Source organism: Diadema setosum, chromosome 3 (genome assembly GCF_964275005.1).
Source record: "Diadema setosum chromosome 3, eeDiaSeto1, whole genome shotgun sequence".
NCBI classification, from domain to species: Eukaryota; Metazoa; Echinodermata; class Echinoidea; order Diadematoida; family Diadematidae; genus Diadema; species Diadema setosum.
The window spans coordinates 19,450,511-19,475,817 of NC_092687.1; the positions used below are offsets into that span (position 1 = coordinate 19,450,511).

At 37.9% G+C, this 25,307-nt stretch overlaps 1 protein-coding gene across 1 annotated transcript in view; it reads right to left on the reverse strand.

Annotated features, from left to right (window-relative positions):
* Positions 1–23,028: 23,028 nt before the first annotated feature.
* LOC140246668 (2-hydroxyacyl-CoA lyase 2-like) overlaps positions 23,029–25,307 on the reverse strand; it is a 32,380-nt gene continuing 30,101 nt past the window's right edge. The window contains exons 10-13 of the mRNA XM_072326007.1: positions 24,570–24,724; positions 24,047–24,184; positions 23,444–23,717; positions 23,029–23,250 (exon numbers count right to left, since the gene is read on the reverse strand). Of these exons, the coding sequence (XP_072182108.1) occupies positions 23,065–23,250; positions 23,444–23,717; positions 24,047–24,184; positions 24,570–24,724 (753 nt within the window). The 3' untranslated portion in view covers positions 23,029–23,064. The remainder of the gene's footprint in view (positions 23,251–23,443; positions 23,718–24,046; positions 24,185–24,569; positions 24,725–25,307) is intronic.

Below are 25,307 nucleotides of genomic sequence, written 5' to 3' on the forward strand. Positions count from 1 at the left end.
TCTATATTCGTAGGCCTAATTATATGACGTCACAAGGACGTCGCAAAACTGACGTGAACATAACGTTCATATGTCACTAATATAACGTCATAAATACGTCCCAAAACAATGTAGCCTAAATTTCACGCTATAATACGTCATTAATATGACGTGATAAATACGTTGCAAAACAAGCTGATATAACTCTACAAAACTATAATTTGTAGGCCTAATTATATGACGTCATAAAGACGTCACAAAACTGACGTGAACATAACGTTCACATGTCGTTAATATAACGTCATAAATACATCCAAAATCAACGTAAATTTAACGTCATGATACGTCATTAATATGCGGTAATAAACACGTTGCCAAAAACTGATATAACTATAAAACTATAATTCGTAGGCCTAATTATATGACGTCACAAAGACGTTGCAAAACTGACGGGAACATAACGTTTACATGTCGCTAATATAACGTCATAAATACGTCCCAAAACAATGTAGCCTAAATTTCACGTTATAATACGTCATTAATATGACGTGAGAAATGCATTGCAAAGCAACGTAAATTTTACTTCACTTATGCGTCGTAAATACGACATGAATAATACGTCACAAAATTGACTTGAATTTTACGTCTTTAGTTCGTCGCTAATATGACGTCATAAATACGTCGCAAAACTGAAGAAAATTTCACGTTAATACGTCACTGATATGACGTCATAAATGCGTTGTAAAACAAAGTATATATTATGGTATTAAGACGTCATTTAAATAACGCTATGAATACGTTGCAAACCAACGTAGATTGCGTCATTAATACGTGTTTATGACGTAAAAATTACGTCGCAAAATTGACGTTAATTTTACGTCATCAATATGTCACCAATATTAGGTAATAAATACGTCGCAAAACTGACATAACACAGCAAGAGGTCCATAACATGACGTGATAAATTCGTTTCAAAGAGACGTTGAAATCACGTCATTTTCTGGTCATTTTCAGACTTGCGACAACTTTGACCATGTAGTTGCGACCAAATTGAGACGTCTTTTTGACCTCCGTCTGCTAGCTGGGATGTTCATAAAGTTTGTTCCATCCCTTTCTGCCAATTCAACCGTTCATATGACTACTTTAGTATTAGTGATATATGTTTTTCCTAACCAATTTCTGTGCATTTTCTGCACGCATCCTAATGCATCCAGGCTGTAGAAATCGACAACTTTTGCTGATCTGAGATACAACGTCAAACGTTGAAATAGATGAATTTACAGGTCTGTATTTGAAACCTAAAGTAAGGGGAAGTCCAAACTAAAGATAACTTCTTAAAAAAAAAAAAAAAAACCCTCAAGTGGCAAATAAGAAAATATTATTGGTTAAAGATTGAGGAAAACTTTCTTAAGAAAGGTATCATTCTAATTTTCAACAAAGTATAATCGATCAAGAAAATCAGGCAATCTATGACGTTTCCAGCGACTTCCTATACAAGAGAATAGAAAAGAAAGTACATGTATGCAAAATGTCATACTCTAACGTAAAGGCATCATTTACCTTTTGCATATGAAACAAAAACCCAGCATTGGTGCTTCAAAGTAGTTCTTAAATGTGCGTTAGGGATAGAAACAACCAATGTAAATATTTGAACCATTATCATCGATGTTATGTATTTTTAGATATACAAAATGTGTACAATAGTTATAATAAAAATGTTTCCAGATTAAACCGTCTACAGTTATGGTTTAGTAAGAAAAATAGTGATCTCTCCTTATATTTCATGCTTTATTGAAAACGTTTTATATGGTGGGATGTGGAATGACCTACACATGCATCAAAAGTGTTATCTTGAACATTACTTTTTAAATCACTGTTCTCAACGGTAAACAGGACCTTTAAAATACATGTTTGTATTAAATTCATCCTCTTTAGTAATCACTCCAAATATTTTATAAATAACCTCTGTGACATCAGTTCTATTACTTCATCAAAACATCATGGAAAATACATTTCAAATAAATTTCTCAATATCTTTACAAATGCCTACGAAGGAGAAAATTATCAAAATACTCTTCATAAATTAAGTGACGAGCACATCAAAACACCACTTTTCTGCGGGGGGGGGGGGGGGCAGAATGAATTTTTGAACACTGTGTAGGTGATTAATTCCTAGTGGAGTCAACATCTTGGTTTCGAACCAATGTTGGCTCAACCTTATACATGCACGTAGTTATGTCGTGCCACGCTGGACTAACCATTCATGTAAACGTCACATGGATGTTGACACAATGTTTCATTGAATACTGTCATTGCTTTTAACATCTTTAAACCGTAGATTTTTTATGTTATACAAATGCGATCCTATACACTAACCCTTCACAGATAGCTGTTAACGCCATCCTAACAGTTGACTAGCAAATTACTATTATCTCAGCTGTTGTAAAAAAAAAAAGAACAATCGTATGGATGTAATTTATACGGTTTTGTCAAAAAACATAGACTTACATTTTTGTACGTTCACACACGTATACACATATACACGCACACACACGCACGTAAATAGCCTTCGAGATATATACAATCACTTATTTAGACGTAAAGATGTATGTTTAAAAGTTTTATATAGTTATTATAAATCTGATACATATTTACACACTTGTGTATGTTAATGCACACCACACCCAACACAACGTTGATTTATACAGATTAATTTTTCTTTAATGTCATATATTTCTGACAATGACATTGACATAGTATTGCTGTATATCTCTTGTGTTTTTATCATGTTTATGTATCCATGTTAAACGTGTGCTCTGTATATATTGTATGTATCGATGTAACTTGTGTGCATGCTAACAAAACAAATTTCCAGAAACGGACAATAAAATCGAATTGAATTGAATTGAAATGAAATTTCTTTTACCTCACGGCCTATGTACACATCATTATATCAAGCAGCACTATTATCCTACCCCCCCCCCCAAAAAAAAAAAAAAATCATTCGTGGCTTGTCAACGGACACCACCTGACGCTCACTCCGCTGCCGCGTAAGGCAGCCCATAAATAATCTGAACACAAGTGATCGCTGTCAGTCAAAGTGACCACTGATTTGTAACTTTGATTGAAAAAGGCACCCTCCCGTGTACCAGGGAGGTGAGAGAATTAATACCAGCAAGGTGAGTCACCTCCCTGCTTATGTTGTACACGATATACTGAGTGCTCAGTTTTGTAAAATGATATACTTGCTGAATGGTTTGCTCATGTGAAACGTCTTCGAATAAAGCTCCAACTTACCATGTACGACTTGTGTCCTCACTTCTCATTTTCCTCTGGAACTTCGATTAATGAGAACGTGTTACTGTTGAGTGTATACTTGCAGTGCGAACAGAATAATACAGAAATGATATTCTTCATTAGAATTTCATCGATATTTCAGGCCCATGTTTACAATGAAATTAATTTGAACAAAAATAAGCAGCTGAATTCTTATCTCTTGTGCTTCTAAATCATATTTTTCTTACACACAGTACAATATAGGCCTATATTTATATACACATTATACCATGCGTAGCGTATTACTTGACATAGAATTCTGCATGAATATCTCAGAAAAGGCTTTCTGATTACTTAGTAACTTCAAGCCAATCCATATCTGCCTTACGCACACACTTGTGCTGCTGAATCACCTTCTTTTTTAAACACACACACACACACACACACACACATACGCACACACACATACACACACACGCACACACACACACACACACACATACACACAAACCCGTTGTTATGTTTGAAGGGTGTGCCATTCACATTCGAATCTGATTCTGTGTTAGCAGACGACCATGCCACTGGTATATGTGTACATACTGTACAGTGAGAAGTCCAAGCGCATGCGTACAAAACCAGCCAAGTACACCGATAGTCTTTGCTCAAGTGACACAATTGGCAATTTCGACGCGTTAGGGTTACGGAAAAAAAAATCGCGGCCGGGGGTTGAGCTTGCCGTGTGTAAAATTTGCTTCTGCGCATGATCAAATCCGAGAAACGTCCCGTCCTGGGATGGGGAAAACTAGTACGGTACTCCGCCAAAATAGCGTTCGGTTCCGATGCTGGGCAGGAGCATTGTAGGTCCATGGCAGGAGTGAGTCAGCCAGCCAGCCAGCCATCCAATCAGCGATCTTGTCCTTACGCCTTCGTCCTGTTCAGGAAAGCGAAACGACTAATAGATATGGGGACGGGAGTCCGAGTACGGGGACTGTCACAGCTGATTGCTTCCGCGTGTCTTCCCGTCGTGTAGCGAAAACGTATAATCGTCAATTCGGACCCAAGAACTGCGTCGCAAGTCTTGTCAAGTGCGCCCTCACGAGTGCTTCACGAAGCTGTCGGCGCACGTTGCCCCTCACTTGCTGCCTCCACCTTTTTAGCACCGTCAGGGTGGCGGCTGCAAAGTCTTGTTCTGCGTCCTCTACGACCTCGTTCAGGTATCTTTTGGTAAAGCGTAATATGATGCCCAGTTTGAAGTAACTGCCTTTCGATGTCTCCCTCGCAATGTCGGTGAGTATACAGTCTGGTACGTTCATAAACTGTTCGCTAAAAGGGAAAGGGAGCGGGGATTGAAGACGACATCTTGTCAGTATGATTATTAAGTGATCATAATTTTATATATTGTGTGAAATAACGTAGCTAGTAATAATGGCTTACCAATAAATTATATATTAAAATGTTGTGTGGAGTTCATGCAGTCGCTGGTTACTCTGGTTGGGGATGTACGCAGGTCTGAAGGAAAGCTGTCAAGTTTTGCATTACGAGTATGTTGCAAGATAATTATATTCAGAGCTAGCCACCTAAGGATGATCGAGGCTCATAATTATTAAAGATAATGCTTGTACAAACTGGATAATACTTAGAGTTGAGACCCATAGGGCAATGATCCTATGTTTCTTTTGCATACTCATACCTTTCCCTTGACAAAACGATAGATAATTTAAGGCCAAAAGTCTAAAGCACAACAGATAAGAATTGATTAATTTTGCTTTGTTTCTCTCCCTTTTAATTGTGGAGTATGACTGAGGCAATTTTCATTTCATTTCATTTCATTTATTTGTTTCCATATCCAAATGATACAAAATAATCGCAAAGTAGCATGAACAGTTATAGCAAGTAGCATAATAATCAATTATGTACAATTCTGGGAAGATATTGGGTATAATAACAAGTGAAATGATTATGACGAATGTACCAACAGAATTGAAGTGGTCCTTGAAATCGTCTTTATTGAGAAGAGTTTATGTTTCTATGGAAACCACTTACTCTTCCACGTCTTCCCACTCATCGTCGACGTCAGCTGAATGGTGGTAGAGTGTCTGAATAGATCCTGGTAAAAGAAGAGGGTAAAGTAGCAACTATTTAAAGAATAATTAGAAAAAAATACAAACAAAATCCCCCTCTTCCAGAGTCTTCATGTCTAATGTTGAACAAAAAAAAAAAAAAAAAAAACTATTTGTGTTGTCACAATTGTAATTTTTGTCCCCGAACTTCACTTTATCGTGGTCTTAGTATTGGTCAGTCGTCTCATATGGAGAACTTTCCGTAATATTCTTGATGTGAATCGAATTACATTATTTTCCCCTTTTTTTGTATTTCGCACAAAGATACAATACAGGGACAAAAGTAGAGACAGTGATGCATTGATAGGTAAATTACACAATGCCCATTTTTAAACGAATGGTTGAACCAAAGCCTCGGTATATAATACATCTACAGAAGATGTGAAAGTTGACGCATGAAGAATTCCAAAAGCAATGTTTTTAAGTGCGAATAATTAAAACAAAACTGGAAAAGTAAAGATTGAAGCCGTTTTAATTAATTACTCATAGGTCATCAGAAAATGCATGGAAGTGATGCTGCTTTCGTTACACAACACGAAATAGTTTGTTCTGAAGATATTATTAGAATTTTGACAAATATTCCAATTCATTTCTTTGTCCTTTAGCATGAATCTCAAGTATCTCAAATTGATTCAAATTGATAAATCTTTTTTTTTTTTTTTTTTTAAGATAGAAACACTTTGTATCACGGGCAGTTGGTTTCTATGGTGGAGTGTGTCCTTAACGTTCATGATAAGAAGACAACTTAGTACTAAAACAAACAGAAACAATATCTCAGAGATGTATTATAATATGTAGGCCTACATGCATTTGTTTTAAGTTTACAGTTTACGTTCTACCACTTCCACTAGTCATAAACAAGGCTGTCAAAATTCTTGTTTTCGATTTTGTCGAGACGTCTTAAGAAATGTCGCACTTACGAACTTTCCCTGCAAGGTTGGTCAGTCGCGCGTCCTCCAAGATGTTGGCCAGGGTGCTTGGCTGGTCCACGAACTCACTCTGCCTCCGTTGCCATGCCAACAACACCTTCCGCTGGGCCTCGCTGATGTTCCTCCGACAGTTGTGGCGCTCTACCTCGATTTCGGTGAACCGCAACCCGAGGCGAAGCCCGACGGGAACGAACTTGTCGGTCGGGATAGCTTCGGCGATCTCGATGATCTGAGAGCCGGTGAGCTCGCGAGCCGTGAGGGACCTCATAGTTAAGTGTGAAAACCCGACGGACGTTTCTGAGTTGAGTAAAGATCCAGGAAAGAAAAGACACCATTAGGCAACACTACAACATCACGGGTGAATATCTTATACAATACATGTAGTCACTTTTTGGCGTCGCTGTGTACCAGTCAACTATCCCTGGTTCTTATTATATAAGATAAAGCAATGAAAGTGAGTAGTGTTTTTGCGAGCCTCTAGCCTTTTTCTCACCCTGCTCATATTATTTATTCCTCTCCCTCTTTTTTGACATCTATCTTCCACGCATTCTTTCCCTTTCTTTCTCCATACCTCTGTTCTTAGTCTCTCTCACAACTCTTTTTGTTTTCTTTCGTATAATAACATCTCAGCATTAACTTGCAACGTTCCCTCGCCATGTCTTTTGTTAGTCACATTAATATGACAGAAACTTGCAAGTTATGCTGAGTCGAGAGGCAGGTGCATTCCAATGTCTTTTGTTAAACATTTCAATACTTTAGCAATGATTGACAGATGAGGTCATCTCAAGAATATTAATATTGATTGCTTGGAAGGATTTTGTTTGTGGGCGTTTCCAAGTAATCTGAAGAAAAATAGAAGAAAAAAAATCTAGATATTTGTTTTACGGGAAAAGTGATGTTGAGGGTATCATAAATCAACACTAATCAACATGCATTTGGATTTCAGGGCCCCTTTAAGATATGATAGGAAGGGACAGAAGTGGGGGAATTTGAAACACATTTTATACCGGGAAGCGAACATCGGTTTTCTCGAACACCACACTCGCGAAGGATCGCCGACAGCTGCATGCCTCGATCGCCCCTCCCACAGCCCGAAGGTTGCTCGTCAAACCAGCTACGTAACATCCGGAATGTGGCCTCCGTGCAGTAGGCGTGGTCTTCGCGAAACGAATCGAGTGTTGGTGACTGGAACCCAAGTCTCTGACCAATGACGTTGTAGAGGCGGGGCGGTATCGCCTCGCTTATGTGCCATAAGTCTACCTCGGGTGTCACACACGTATCTATCCACAATGAAATATGAAGAGAATTTGTTAGTTTTGCTTCGTTTGTATCAATTTGTATTTGTGTTTTCTTTTCTTTTTTGTGAAACGTTATCAATCTTTGATTAAAAAAAAACAACTCTTAGAAATATCACCAAATGTAGCTACTTAATTGTAGTAAATATTTGTCACTAAACCTTCCAAAAATTTTATAAATTGGCGCACCTTTCGTTTGAAAACGCCACTGGAGAGTTTTCAATCTGTATATGATCGGCTTGAAGTACGCGACCAATCGTTGAAGATTGTAACTATTTCCTTAATTGCTTTGTTCTCTTTTACTTACCGTAATCGATTAAAGTCGACAAGTTGCGAATTTCAAATTCTTCTTGAGCATTGGAATTCAAACAGGTATACGCTAGTATGAAAAAAAAAATCAATATTGAATAGAAAGTCTAGATTGTTAACATAAATGTTAGCCCAGTCAACGCACATTGTATTTTCTAATACTTTTCAGCTTAAGGATCACATGTTATCAGGGCTGAGTGTTCAATGCGTCACAAAAATGATTGTCCGTATAGTTTGATTCATTCATTAATTCAGTAATTCATTCTTCCGTTTTATGCCATCACTATTGCAATTACTTTATTTTCGGTTGTATCATCAAACATTGGAAAAATATACATATGTGTGTAACTATGATATGGAATTCTTTGTCAGTTACAAGAGTGCAGATATGGCAACTACCTCTGATAAATCATATAAGGACGAGGCTAATCTAAAATCCTTCGCCTTCCGTAATGAACTGAAATTGGGTGAGTCTACCTGTGAGGACGACAGTAGAGTAAACAAACCTGGGAGATTATAAATCGAAACGCGGTGTGAAGATAGTTGCAGTGTTGGTGTGATGTGCAGCAGTGAGGTTCATCACAATGACAATGTTTCATAAATCTTGAATTCATGGAATTACAAAGTGACTTTCCTCACGATTTTCGTTGATTCCGGTGAGAAATATGATAAAAATGAGCGTACTTCTATGAAATTGAATGTGTCTGTTCTTGTCCAATCGAGTTAAAATGTATTTTTGCAAGCCTGAGCAATGGCACAAATGGCAAAATTAAATCAACTGATCATAAACGAAAGCAACTTTGATTGTTGATAATATTTGATGACTCAAATTGATGAATTCCTGAGTAGTTTTCATTGCAACTGATTGACAAATTGCCCTGCATCGTGGTAGATAAACACAGATATTTTGGATTTGAACCAATGAACTCCTAATTACCGTAGTATACACTGGCATGACTGGACCACCGAGCTTTCGCCCAACAGCCAATGCTGGTTCTAATCCTTGTAACATTTTTATCATCATCATCTTCGGTCGACGTCGGGCAATGTGTCAGTTGCCATATTCGATAACTTCACAGTAAGGAATGTGGTAAAAAATCCACGATACGACTTCATGTTTCGTAAATTGAAACTTACTTCTGTGTTTGTGAGACTTTGAGACGACGCCCTTGTCGAACTCGATGTCTTCCACTTCGTCTACGATGTCCGAGGAGATCGAACTACGGGGACCGGGCTCCAGGTCGACCATGGAGGGGTCTACATTGTCATTTTCGTCTACAGACCTATGGGGTGTTGCAAGAAAGTTGCAATCAATTGCAAATAATTGCTAAGTTTGAAACAACCATTCTGATTGGCTCAGTGTCTGCCCTATTAAGAAGACATGCATGCAACAATGATTTTGATTGGCCAGTGACAATCAGTTGCAAGTTGCAATTGATTGCAACTTTCTTGCAAAGACTTACTAGAGTGGGAGATGAACATCAACAAATACTTTGTTTGTTTGTCTGTTTGTTTGTTTGTTTGTTTTTTTTTTTTGGTTTCTCATTTCAGTCTGTATAGGATCGTTAATGCATTTGAACGCGTTTTAGAAAGTTGTAAAAAGAAAAGTAAAATAACTTTTAATTCGCTCTTTTTTTTAAAGAAATTATGCACTAGATTTCAATTTTCTTGAGTATATAGATAACAATAACATTTTTATGTTTCTATATTACAGACATTTTCGATTTACCTAGATATGACATGTCAGATCTATTATAAGGGCGGTATCTTTATAGAATTCCAGGTTGAATGTTCAGCTCTAGAAGAATAAAAATCCCTAAAGTATTGTCTTTCTATTGTCATATCTATTTTCTTACAGCTACACATCGGTGTCTTTAAAATTTGAATATTTCAGCTTCATCATGAATTATTTTGGAAATGATTACAGAAATCAGTTTGAACAGGTGATAAAAAAAACCACTTGGCTTACCTTTTATCGGTGTCTTTTATTAAGTCAGAGTCTGATAAAAATTTGAATATTTTCAGCTTCATCATGAATTATTTGGAAATAATTACAGAAATCAGTTTGATGCCTGATCAGAGGGAAAGGTTAGATTTTGTCCATTATAAGCTTCAAATCTCGACCAAAGTCGGTCCGAGTTCAAAAAATACCAATTTACGCGTTTTCTCACTCCAGTAAGCCAGCGGTGTCGTCAGGCTTTGTCGGTCTACGTATTTCCGGTGTCTTCTTCTCCTCAAAGAACACGTGCAGGTGTTTACCTACTTGCACGACCAGGCTCCCTGCAGGGGTGAACGCACTTCTGATCAGCGAAACTTCGGCTGAGTATGATGTCACGTGCGTGCTATAAAGTTCCGAGAGATTCTCGTCGAAAACTGTTGTATGGGTGGAGGAGAGTAGGGAAAGAAAAACAAACAATATTTGAAATACTGGTAGTCATTTTGTGGATGGTAATTGTACGCTCTGTTGTTACGGCAAATTTGTAAACGTTAAACAGACACGCAGAAATTGATTCTTCTCGATTGAAACGTAGCTTCTATTATTATCAGTTCTGCATGGTATACATTCATTATTGAATTGTTTATTTTCCATCATTTCAAAAGCTACCCTGGGAGTGCCCTGGGACGGGGAGTGCCCTGGTAGTGCCCTAGAATGCCCTCTAAGTTAAAATCATGGTACCCTCTTCTGCATGTGTCTTCAATGTTTTTTCTACCTTCAAAATGAAAGTGAAACTTTTGGAGACTGTTATGTGCAACCATTAATGTACAAGAGGATATAAGGGAGAATACATTGTTTGTTTTTTCCGTGAATTTTTATAGCAGTTTATTCTATAAACATTCTTGAACATTGAACTGAAAGCAAGTTCCGCTAATTTTAACGAAACTGTTCTACACTGTCAATACGAAAATCAAACAGTGAATTGATGAGTCACCTCCTCACAACATTTTGTCATACAGAATATACACAAAGTTATTAATTTTCCATTAAGTTGTTTTCATTACATGCATTTATGACTGAGTCTGAGATCTTGACAATCATATCTGACTGCACGATTTTTGAAGCTATTTAACCAGGAATAGCATTGGGTTTTACACTTTACGACATTTCCTCGCATTTTTTTTTTCCTGATCATCAGCTCACTAATTTCCATATTTATATCTAGTGTTAAAAATCTGTGGTACAAAGATTATCAAATCTTTTAAATTTCATTACTTTTCCGCTTTTAATCTGGTTTTAATAGTATTTTCACCGTTTTGTTTGCCATATTCAACTTTTTTTTTCCAGAGTATTTTTTTTTTTACTCGTCTGGAGTTCCTCTTTGAGTTGGTCGTGAAATATCTGTGGTCTTTAAGACCATCTTTATGCCAGTGATCAACAACATAGCTAAGTCCACGAGCAATTATCGGGTTTCACCTTTAAGCACAAGAGAGTTGCTATTCTCTACGCAGGTTACGTAGATTCTCCCGTCTGATCCCTGCACACAGGTCCGCAAAGCTCGAATCACTTTCCTTCGCTGCTTGGTCACTCCGCTCGCAGAGACAGATACGACTACAAGCCGTTCCCTTGCCTGCAGGAGCAAGGCCCCCGTGGACAATGCACCGACGTACATGACCCGGAAGCCAATGGTGGCGGTGCGTTGTACGCTTCCGGTGTGTGCATCAAGGAGGTGCATGTCTCCCTGATTACACGTAACGAACTTTTCCTCGCTTGCAGCAATTACCGAAGCGGATTTTCCCGGCGGAAGATTGATGTTTCGCATGTGTTTTCCGGACGAGTGGTACACGACCAGCTTGCGATACATCGATGAGTTTTTCTCCGATACGATGCAAACCAGAGAGTTGTCCGACAACAGAGCGCAGCCATGTATGTGCGTCTTGCATCGCGGAAGGAACTCTGTGGTTTTCTCGGTGAGCACGTGTAATTTTTGATAGGAGTACTTCCCCCTGTCTACACGTCGGATTAGCACAGAATTATCGCTGACACCCACGAGGAGGGTACCCCTCGTTCTGAGTTTCTTGCGTTGCACGTTAGTCAGATCCATCAAGTATGGCACGTTGGTATCATGTATACTCGAATCATCTCGACCGGTGTCCGAATATATTTGTCCCCTGTTGAAGTACAGATCATGAAATCATCGATCACTAGATATTTTTGAGATTTCATTTTCAAAGCATCAAAAATGTTCGTGCAACATCAATACAAATATATGTATATATATATATATATATATATATATATATATATATGTATATGTACATTTATACATATATACTTCTATTACTTCATTATTTTCTTGCAGTTCTACTTTCGTTTCTGGCTTTGCTTTCGTTTATTTCAGTTTTTGTGTTTTCGATTATCGCTCTTTTTCTTAATGATAATTCGCCATTCTTATTAATCGTTATGTTTCGTATCTGTATTTTGTATGAAGAAATAGGAATCTAACATGATAGTCCCTCCTGTAAAAGGCAATTCAGGAAACGGCGAGCAATGTTATTGTCAGAGATTCTAATACCAACACACAGAAGTCTACATAGATTTGAGATGCATTTGTGCGTACATTAAATATTGAACAATAGACCTAAGCCGAAGTATAATCGCAGCTGTTGTCGACAAAATAAACTGAAGATATATTGTAATTGGCATACTCTCTAACTACTTCAATGACTTTGCACTAGTACAGAAAATATACAACTGGATAAAACAGTGCTATGATGAAATGCAAGACCCTAAAGAAATGGCACACCTGTTTCCCTGTTCGTATGACGAAATAATAGCCTATCATCATACCCAACGTAGAGTCGGTCTCAATACTAGAGTATCGGAATAATAATTGCTATAACATGTCTGCGGTCCTAATAGAACCTCTTTTTTGAGCACATTTCACAATGAAATATCAAACATATAACATAGAAGTATGGATTGATAGTGAAAACTTACCCCTGATGTCAGAACGTGTGTAAAATAGCAAAGCGTTGGTAAATGAAATGGAGGCGACGGTACAGATGCACACAATCATGCATCAAACAATGCCGAAGTTCTTTAAGCTGCCTATTGCAACATTTTCTTCCCTGTAACCTTATCTTCCAAACTTATTTTGTTATAGTGTTCTCCTCAAAGAGTTTCTCGCACCAAAATGGAGGCCCAGGCGCGCTTAAAGAATCTTTGCCACTTTAATCACATTTGCTCGCACTGTTATGCAAAGAAATACAAAGTTCAAACTTTTCCATTGAGCTGTTGATGTTAAGAGGAAATTGGAAATGCTTTTCCAACGTTAGAACATAAAGACTACGTAGTTCAAAAGACCCCGGCCGATCGATTGATGGGTGATCGATACAAGCCACTGCTACATGTAAACTCCTTTGGATCTCCAGACCGACATAATAATACTTGGCCCGTGTACCACGCTAGGTCGCTACGTACAACAGAAGCAAGATTTATAATTGCCATTGTAACCATCATGTTGGGCCTACTTCGGTAGAAACGCGCTGTCAGATTCACAACTGGATTGAAGTACGCAGTACCCTTGCAATTGTAATGTAATTACTATGCAATACCAATTTCAGTACTCCCCGCAAGTTTGGCACTAAAATGAATAAAAAGTTCACTGAGAAGAGGAGAACTAAATCATTTAATGTTAGGGCAAATGCATAACATCTCGCATGAATTTTCTTTTCTAGCCATGAATTTTGTCATGGCTGTAATGGTCGACTATAAAGATTTTTTTTTATTTCCTTTTAAGAAAGAAAAAAAAATACAGCAAACATTTTCACAAGAGCGGTAATTATGCAAAATCAGTAAAGATATTTGTGAACTACAGAAAAGATAGATTAGTCAATTAGGTTTTCTGTTTGGTGATTAAAAAAAAAAAATCATTATGTAATACATAACAACATAAAAACATTTACTTGTACATTAATCGTATACAGTATGTACATTATATACACATAAGCCTTATACATAGACAAATTATACATGCACATAGATGCACATACATTATATAGAGTTCCTCATACATGCACACATACTCAGTGATGGCACTCACACATCAGCAATGATACAAAATCAGCGCAGTTGACGAGTTTGACTTCTGTCTCACAACTTATTCCACCTCTTTTATCGCATCTTCTTCATTGAGAAAGAGTGTCACCTCTAAACCGTGTTTTTTTTTTTCTCTCCCTCTCTCTGCCTCTCACCATCGGCCAGTAGAATATACAGACTTTCAACCTATACGCTGTCGTAGACTACGTGCGCTGGAAATGAGAAAAAAAAAATAGTGAGCTTTAGATTTTCGCGACGCGGACGTTCAAAGGGGAAAAACCCTGTTCTGAGCATGCGCAAAAATCGCTTATCAACATCAATCCATCAATGTCTTGCGTCGTCTTGAGTTTTCACTACGCCTTCTGGGCTTATTTTTACGTCCTCTCAGTTCACGACGCAGAGAGCTTCTTGAAGCACCAATTATATGGGAGCGCCATTTTATTTTTATAGGTTGCGTCCTAGCGTAATCTGAAGCTACTTTTCAACACGACGCAGGGAGAGGAGAGAACGTCCAAAGCAGTTGTCGTATACTCACTAAATATTGAGTTATACAATGCCTACTCTGGAGAAAAAGATTATTCATGCAGTGGGGATCGTAGGATGTGCAGGGACAGATTTTTGTTGAAATGACAAACACACAATAATATTGTGTGTTTGTTATTCTAAGACCGCTTCTCTTGATCTATAACAGCGAGCTTCAGATCTGCGATGCGAACGCTTTAAAGACCACGTTATTTCTAAAGCTACAAATAGTGTTCTGCACAAGCGCGAAGCAGCTGTTTCCATTGTCTAACCCGGGAGGTAGCGTCGTCTTAGCGTTCGCGTCGCAGATCTGAAGTTGCTGTTTCTAACAACGCACATGTCGGGGAAATGAAAACAAAAAGTAAAACTAAACTGAAAACTTTTGGTATGAAACACTCGTGTTTACTGAATTTAGAGATCAGCAGTAGCGATCTTAAGATAACGAGGGCTGGGGGGGGGGGGGATATGCTACAGCAGATACAAAACTTGCTCAGTAACACACACGGAATACTTTCGTAAGTAAAGACAAATTGAGCAGTGCAAATCTACTTCCAATTTGGTGAATCACTTGACAATATTTTATTAACAGTTACTAGCAAATTATAATACAGTGTATTTGGTCGCCCTGTGGTACGAGCCACTTGCACATAATTTTACATTAAAATCTCAGTATGACAAGTCTTACGATAAAATTAGAGACACGCAGGACATGTTGCAGAAATTTTTCATGTATTAACTTACCATATGTTATATCCAACACATTAAAGGATTCCCCAAAACGTGCCACACAGCACTTACATGCTTCCAAGTCATCAGAAATACTACTTTATCCTTTTACTTCCACTGCTGGTAAGCTTCTCATACACATAATTCATTTGTTACAATTATCATTCTATTCCTTTAAATATCATAATCAAATAATCAATGGCACAAGTGTACATTTACAAAATAATCATCCCTGCTAGTTATCGATATTACTTGGTTTTACACCTGCATACACTTACAACTTTAGATTCACACAAATAGCACGCAATGATTTTGGGAGTTTCACACACTTGACAACATATTTCTACAACAGGCATCATGTATTTCACGCATTTACAATGAAAACGAAGGTCATGTTTGGTATCAAGTCCTAAGTCTTTTAATTCACAATATCACGCAAGATAAAACTCTGTTATTTTTTGTGCTCAATCTGTGAAGGTTAAATCACCCTGTGAGAATAAAACTGCAGCTTCCACATATTCAATGGTAATGACGTGCCATTACATCCTATTTCAAGAGGAATGTATTTTTTCTCACAAATGGAGAAAGTTTGACTGCAAAGATGACCACAGTTTCACTGAAGTCTAACAAAGTACCGACACAGTACGAGAAGATCCTGAGATCTCAAGCTTGTTGTGGTTTTACTCTATTCATTAAAAGCTACATTACCATGAGTATAGCGCTGAATCGTACATTGATTTCTACAGCTCAAAACATGTGCCATATTTCCAGCATGGAAACACAAAACACATACACACACACACACACACACACACACACACACACACACACACACAACAAACAAACACATCCCTACCAATTCCTTAATTGATCTTCTGAGAAAGGCATGTAGCATAAATCATGGTTTCGAATCTGTTCACAAAAGACAGCCATAACATTATGTTGAATGGAGTTCTAACCATTAATGTGTCATGCTTTCTATACAACACCCTCAGTGTTCAAACCTGTAACATTCCTATCCAATACAACTCATCTTAACCCTATAAAGCCCAAGGGGGGGGGGGGCACAATTGTGCCCCCCCCACTGTATTTTCGTTTGCCACTCCTACACTCTTTACCCGATTTCAACCAAATTTGGTGACTTTTCCTAAAATCTTATTGCGAACATTTTGGTATATAATTTAGCTACGTTTGATATTGCTGGTTGCCATGGCAACCATAAAATGACAACCCTGTTCGTCAGATTTTGCATGTTTTTCTGTTCCTATTTCAATCAACAATATAATAATGGATAAAAAGTGGGTTTTCTTGGCTGTAATTTGCTGAAGAACCAAAATGTGGAGTAATTATGGTTGTGAATTACCCTGAAATGGTTTTCTTATTATTTCCTTTATTTCTAGATGATGTAGGCATCAAACAATAGATAAATTTAATAGAAATAATAAAAAATACAGCATTTTCCAAAGACTACCCGTTTATTTTGTGTTACTTTCACACAAGCTTTGCCTGTAATATCATTTGTTGATCATATTATCAATCTGCAAACTCAAATTTTTAATATTATGGAAATATTAAATGTGATACAAATCCGAGCAATGCATCAGAGGTTCAATATATTTATATAATATTGGATGCATTTGAGTGGTATATCAGATATAATGCATTCTTCAACCTGAATATTGCACGAGTCGAAGACGAGTGCAATATTCATGTTGATGAATGCAATATATCCGATATACCACGAAAGAAATCCATTATTATTATTATTATTATTATTATTATTATCATTATTATTATTATTATTATACATACAAACCACTTTCCACAACACCACATTCAATTCCCCCCCCAAAAAAAAAAAAAAATGAAAAAGGGTTTCACTCACCATTATATTGTTTACAAAATGTAACCTTTCAACTTGTATACGGACGTGTATCTACGCACAGTACAGTACAGTACAGTACAGAGCATATCAGCGAGCGACTGCCGCAGACAGCACAGACGATTTACGTGTACTCCTATGGCATTTCTCAACCTCATCGCGCAATGCCACTGCACTTTGCTTTCTTTGCAAGCGATACTGCGCATGCGTATAAAGAAACATTTGAGTGCGATAATGACTGCAGAGTACAATATTGGAAACAATATTGTACTCTTTTTCTCCATTGATACGGGTAATGTAAAATGCATAGGACAGGTATTATGCTAACAATATTGTATGTCATTAAGCAAACCCCTTGCAGGAATATTGATACATGGTTTTATTGTATCGAAAAAGTGGCTTGTATGTACTGTATAATAATTCTATATATTGTAATGAATAGCGCCCCCATATGCTGACCTTGAGAAATTTCAACCATAACAAATAGTGAATGTTGACCTTCTCTTCCTTTGAGGCAAATATGAAATATATTTTGGTAAATAACGCCCTCAATAGGTGACCTTGAGAAATTTCAAATGTTGGGTTATGTAGAGTATGAGTTGCTCTATCCATGTGCTAAATATGACGGTAATATATCATATAATAAAAAAAGTTATATAGGGGCACAATGTGCCCCCCCCCCCCCCCCTTGGGCCTGGAAGGGGTCAAAATAACTTTGGCTTTATAGGGTTAATACTAGGAGAATATCAAGTTTATTGCGTGTATGTGTGTGTGTGTGTGCGTGTGTGTGTGTGTGTTTCAACAGACATGTACTTCATTTTTGCTGGCTTTTCATCAAAACTAGCTTTATACTATTGTTGCAATCAGACCTTCGCTTAGATCATGCATGCTAACGTCCAAGGTGTTTTATAAAACAAATGGTGACTGGTTCTTCTGGGAGCAATGGACAAAAATTAATGTGTCATGAAGGAGAAGGTACTCCGGTAAAGACAAACTGTATACAATGTACGATTTTCCATTTCATGAGCAATCTAGTATCATGGCCCGCGTAACCCGTCAAGCAGCGATACAATTGTAGTGTATCTTAGTTTCTCCTTTTTTGTGTATCTGTGTGTGGGTGTACACATTGTATCTCTACCCTATCTAGTCAGATGAAGCCCAACTGATAGTGACTTGAACAAAGAACAAATCCTATTGACAATAGAACAAAGAAAGACTAGCTTTTGCATTTTAGTCAAGTGTCTTTGATTTTAGTCTTCATTAAGCCCCTTATCATTATTTGTTAAGGGGAAAGGGAAAGAGAAGTAGACTGCTGCAAGGAAACACAAAACATATTAAAGATATGATGAAAAGTCTATTTCACCATGCACATATTTTCTTTTTTTAAATGACACAGAACACAGTGAACCTTAGGGTAGGAATCACTGAACACAATCAAATCTCAGTTATTCCATCTCATAGAAGCTGTCTATTCACATCATCACGATCAGTCAGCAGAAATATGCAAAATACTGCAAATATTTGAGCATTCAAACGGCAACAACATCCACCCAGTTCTCATTGTTTTGTTGAAAATCTATTCTTCCATGCTAACCCACCAAATCCTGTGATATAAACAATGTTATTGTTGTCTCTTAAGTCACTGCATAGTTCAACAAACATCACTCCCTGCTTTTAATGTTACTAGCACTTCCAATTTAAAAGTAAACACAATCAAAATCCCATCGCTTGATATCCAACATCAAATATGAACATCCATGCAGCAAGAGCTTCGCCATGCACACACATAGTATTGCACCATTCATATTCCTGAGCTCTGCTGCTACAAAATGTTGTGACAATCGTAACTACTGACTTTCCCCGCTAACTTAGAATACTGGTTATAAACCATTCAGTGTTTCTGTCCAAGAGAGAACAAAGAGTGGCTCGCTTCACAAATACATCGCCTGCCATGATACTGCAACACCTCAAGAAAGTTACCCTATAAAAACTTTGACCCATTGAGCCTCTCAATTCAATGTGTTCCAATCAGTACCACTAGCCATCTGCCTTCATACACAGTCAAAGGTATGTAAAGGCACACAAAAACCGGACTCCAGAGGGCGCTGTTGGCATGATGACCACCGCCATCTTAATTATGAAGATCATTGTCAAGCTGGTTAAACTGTCATTTTATCCGATGACTACTGCCTAGATTTATTTCATTTCATTTCATTTCATCTATCATAGATGTATTATCCATTTTTTTATTCCAGCTAGACAGCAAGCAAACTCTGTCTACGAAGGATATAATGTATAGACAGAACCAGCTGGGAAATATGGCCAAATCAAGAGACAAACTACGTAAGATTAACAAAAATTTTGACCACTTCCGCTATACTCCCCAAGCGAATCGTTTTATTCAGACACAGCATCCTCTCGAATCGTGGGTCGGTTTCCCTTTAAGATGGTGGTCTTCAGAGTGGTATTATGCATAGACATCATGAGTCATCTAGCAAAAGCATACTTGGGGGCTGAACTCGGAAATAATACTGCTCAATGTGCACTTTCTTTAACATTTGACAGAATCTGTTCACATGTGAGGCAATATGCCCACCCATGAACGCTGTTTCATGGTCTCATCTTTGATATACTGAAAAGAACACTAATCTTAGATAACTCTTTTATACATTATCATTTTTATTATTTTTTTTTAGCATGAAAGATATTCCCTATCCTTCTTATGCATAATTGTGTGTGGACATCTTGATTTGGAGGTCTAGCTCTGAAAAAAAAAAAACCCTAAAAAAACGAAACAAAAGGGAGAAAATATAATAGCACACTTTTCAACAAAGTGAAAAGGATAAGACTCTAACAGAGATTGTAGTCTTCTTTCTTTACCATCTTCATGAGACTAACATCATGACAAGCACATTTCAGTTGATGGGAGGATTTAAGAAAATTTCTGGACAATTTCAAAAGCGTTTGTTTGTCTCCCCACCCCCCCCCCCCTTCCCTCTCACCAAATCTGCAAATATTTTCCACTCTACAGTGTTTTCTCCCACACTTTGTTTGGCATGTGAGCTGGGTTATGAGCCAAACTTACACATTGGAGAATATGTATGTGATTACAGACTTCAGAGATTTCAGATATACAAAAACTAAAAATAAAGGTTGTGGCTACACCTTTTCATACTGTGTGTTCAAAAAAAGCTTCAATATGAAGTTTAATGCTCAAACTGCATAATACCATACAGAGAATTGTGTTACATAGCTACAATAAGTGAGACAGTACTATTGGTCACCCTGTTTTTGGAAAACATCATCTTTTTTTTTCTTTACTTGTAGACTTTTAGGTTTAATATAAAATGAAGGTAAATCCTAGTATAACTTTGAAAACTTTGCATTTCATCTGTTTGATATCTATTTGTAAGAATGTAAGAATGATAGTGCACGAACAGCGACACACTGCAACTGACTTGGCTACTACTCTAAAAGTGAAAATTTTCGCAGTGCAGGAATTTTCATGGATTTCGTGTGCCTTGCCCAAAAATAAACACCATTTTTTTTTTTTTTTTTTTTTTGCCGATTACTTTGCTCTTTTTACCATGTGTAATTTTCTTCATGTTTGTTAGTACTGTGATCGCTGTTACCTCACCTGTGTTACAAGTTACCTTTTGCCATGGAATGTGCTACCAAACCCTTAACCCTAATCAGGCTGGGCTTTTTTGGCCATGCTATATCTGGGGGGGGGGGGGGGGGGGCGGATTCCGCCCCCCTTCAGATCTCGCCTATGGAACGCGCGATTGCGCCGAAAATCGGCACACGCGACGCCCGCGACGTATTCTATCAAAATGTATGGTTGCTTTCTCCGAAAAATTTTTCTTATATTTTATATTAATTAATTATTGTAATTTATGCATAAAATCAGTTTTGGGCTCTAAATCACTTATTAATGCTCCAGTTAAGCTAATTTCTTTTTTAAAATGTTTCTTGTATCATTCTTCTGAGACATAGGATAAAAAAAAATCTGTATCGAAATTAATTTCTTATGTATTTCATTGTTTTTTGAATTTCTTATGTATTTCTTTGTTTTTTGACCTTTTGTTTTTGTTTGTTTTTTGGCCAGAATTTGTCACAGACATTTTTCGAAGCATTGTTATGCTAAAATAAATTAATTTCGGCCATTCTAAGTGAAGATATGAATTTTTATGTGAATTAATTGAAAAAACACAATTTGCATTGGATTTGTACACAAAATCACGTTTTGGAGCAATTTTGGGGTTGACAAATTTTTTTCGAACGGGCGTCGCATCAAAACGGTACGCGCGGGCACAACAATTTGGGTCTCAAAAGTTGCGCGATACTTGAAAGAAAAAAGTCATGAAACATCGCGGCGGGAGCTTATCGCGTTGCGAAGATATTGCGCGAAGCGTCAAGGGGGGGGGGGCGGATTCCGCCCCCCCCCCCCCCCCCCCCCCCCAGCCTGATTAGGGTTAACTGCCATGAAAGCAGTGAGCTGTTTTTAGTGCTCGCTTAATTGTTATGACTGTCTACGAAAAAAACAACAACAAAAAAACACACACAAAAAAAAAATCATCTTATTTGGCCCAGCATGATTGATTAACTTTTACCACAAAAATTTTCAATGTAACAGTAAACTTTAAAGAATGTCAGGGATAAATACCGATTGTGTATTTTAAAAATATGCACACACTGATCCCATGATGAAACAATGGATTAGTCATAACATAAGTAGGAAGTACAGTCTGACTTCGATATACGGCCATCACATAGGCCTATCCAGACTTCTCTATCATCTTGACGTGTTAACACAGCACAGTGAAGACAAAAACAAAGTGATTTCAAACTCAATTAAGGAACTTACTGACCAATAACATTCCTTACAAACACATGCTACAAATCTTACACTAAAATGCTTCAATTTCTTAAAAATAAAAAAAAATAAATGAAGTACAACTGTATAATCAATATGCTGACATATACAATGTATTGATATTACTGCTGCTGTGTACATTACCTACTCAGGTATGTATCATGCACGTGCCTCTGAATTGGGAGCTGCATGTACATGCATATCAACATTGTTTCTCCTATTTCCAGCCAGACCATTTAACCCGTTGGAGACTAGTCCCGATTATAGTTGGGCAGTGTCTATGGGAAATGTGTGTCGTAGCAAAATCAGCCTGTCCTCAACGGATTAACCTGAAGTGTGCCGGTCCCGACATGGCCAAATAACAGAGGTCAGACAGTACATGGAAGCGGAATGTGTTGCCCTGATGTTATAATACTGGTTGAAAGTTCATTTTGTCACAATCAGTTGCAAATTTAATACCTTTGCCTGATGAGACTTTTGCCTACTGGATCTGTAGGCTTCTTCAGATCAAACCCTGTGAGAGAAACTTCCCACTAGCCGACTGATTGTGACAAAATGAACTTTCAACCAGTTGATATTCCAATCAGATGAATCTTTTCAGCGACGTGATGTTATAATACCTTGTACAGGTGTGCCCTCCAGCAACATACTTACTCCTACAAAGTTTCAAACACTTTGCATCACACTGGTTTCTTTGATTTTCGGTGCACTGAAGCTCAAAAATGAACACACACAAACACACACACACACTGGCAGACAAAGTAAGCTGGCCGGCAAACAAACAAACAAACAAACAAGCAAATAAACAAACAAAACAAAAAGTGAAGAGTTTGTTTGCAAAAACCGATAAGTCCATTTTTGAAGATTTTGAAGTGCTGTCTCTGTCATAAAGTACAAAATATTGCCTTTTAAATGATATATTGGTCACTACAAATAAAGGTACATTTTTGAAGTTATGGTCAAACGAAGCAAAAAAATTCTTATTATTCTCTTTATTTTTCTTGACCTTTAATCGCAAATATCTCCATTTGGCAAATATGGACTTATCGGTTTTTGCAAACAAACTCTTCAAGTGATGACGGTTGGCCCCGGACCACCACGGCCAGCTTGCCCTCAGACTGATATGGATCCGTTCCTGAAGTCGGTCCTGCCGATGAGGCAGTTGACCAGGACCGACTTGCCGCTCTGACTCAACTTCTGGGCCTCTCGGAGCTTGGCTTGGATCTCTTCTTTGCTCTCCTCGCTTAGCTTCATCCCGACTCCACCGATGCCTTCCACGGCTGAGTGGTAGTCACAAAACTACAGAGAAAGACAAAACAAGGAGAAAAGGAAGAAATGAAAAGGGGATGAGAAAGAGACCTTTCACTATACTGGGCTGTCTCCACCTTTGTATATAATCACTTCATATATCATGTACAGGTAGATTAATGAAATATCTGTTTTCATATATCACAAACAAAGAAAAGAATAATACAACTCAGGAAAAACTTACTGCTAGTTCACAGCTAACCCTTGACCCCAGGAGTGGTTCCTGTTCGCGGGCTATCTGGGTCCAGCAAGCATCGTTTCCGATGACGGCGATGACCGGCGTGTTGTGTCGTGTGTAGGTGTCAAACTCCATGAAGCTGTAGCCTAGTGAGCCGTCACCATACACAATCCAGACATTAGCATCTGGGCAGCAGAGTTTGGCCCCCAGGGCGAAACCGCCTCCAACGCCGAGGGTACCAAAGGCACCAGGATCCAGCCACTTGAGTGGGCCTCTCGGTCTTCAGGGATTGGACAGGGTGAAGGAAAAATAAATTGGATCAGACAAGCAGCTCAAACATATTTGACAAATAATCGACAGAACAGAGTTGCCTACGTGTACCATGGAGTTTGTCATTTACCAGTAAACATTTTAATATACATCATCATTTATTTATCTATTTATTCATTCATTCATATGTTCTGTTTTATTTATACAAAGTGGCCCCGGAAAATAGAGTACTGTTTTTCTGAGGGCCAGAGGGCCCATCATTATCAAAGATGCTGTTCTATCAAGTCAAAATTATACCAACATTTCACTACATCTATGCAAATACACAGCTAACCCTACCTCAGGATATAGGATGCGCTCCCAACAAAGTCTCCTCCGTCGGCAACGATGATGCTGTTTTCTTCCATCACCTCCTCCAGCTGGTAGAGAACGCTCAGTGGATTAAGGTAGCGGTCCGCCTTCTCCCCAGCTTTTACACTGTGTGGTAGGAATGATAGGAACCAATCACAAATGAGACATACTTCAGAGATTATCATCTTCTTCAGAAGCATCTCCATCGTAACTGCTCTCACATAAAAAGAAATTTATCCCAGTCATATGTACTGGTATGCAGAAATACACTTGGAAGAAATCGGTGAAGTTTGATGAAAATAAATAATCTTCCTCTAACTTCTTGTTTTTTCTTCGTGCTATCTTCTTCATTTTCTTCCTCTTTTTCTTCTTATTCCTCCTTCTCCTCTCTATTTCTCCTTCTTCTTCTTTTCCATCTTCCTCTTCCTCCTCCTCTTCCTCTTCTTCTTCTTCATCATCACCATCACTACCTTCATCGCTCCTGTGATTACATCGCCATAGCAACACTTACATGTTTGCTGCCTCCTTCTCCTCATCCCGCGCCCTCAGTGTCTTCAGCCACTCCTCATCGCACTTGTAGCCCTGCAGTCCCTTCTGGAGCTCCACAAGAAAGCTTGCCGGGTCGCCCTCCACTGCCAGCGTGGGCTTCCAAAACATGTCTGAGTTCTACGAGACAGTTGTTGACCGTAATAGATAGGAACAGAATGTAAGCTCAAGATAACATGTCACAGCAAAGACCACATGCCAAAGCAGAACAGAAAGAGTGGTTGCAAATTAGCATCGCAATGTAAAATATTCTGCTAGACAAGTAAAGAGTGAAATACATCTATACCGACTTCCATCGAAGAGTCAAGAGTCATACGATATCAAAAAAGCAAGTTTGAGAGGTTTCATCAGTATCCTAGGAGTGAGACAATTTAGGTATTACAACATGTCATGTTATAACATATCAGTCAATATAGGTCTAAATCCCATGTGCATATCGGATGATGATGATGACATTACCTCACAACTTCCCTTGTTGCCTTACACCACAACAGACCTATCCTCAAAATTTAAGCAAAATATATTTGTGACTTTTGAGAAATGTTGCAAAGAGATATCCAACAGAAAAAAAATGAAAAAATAATAAAATAAAATATCAAATAAATGAAATCATAAGTTTAGTAACATTGAAATACAAACTGTTTACACAATTTCTGCACTTGGAAAGGAGGAAATTGAATAGTGCATGCATGAACTGTTTTTG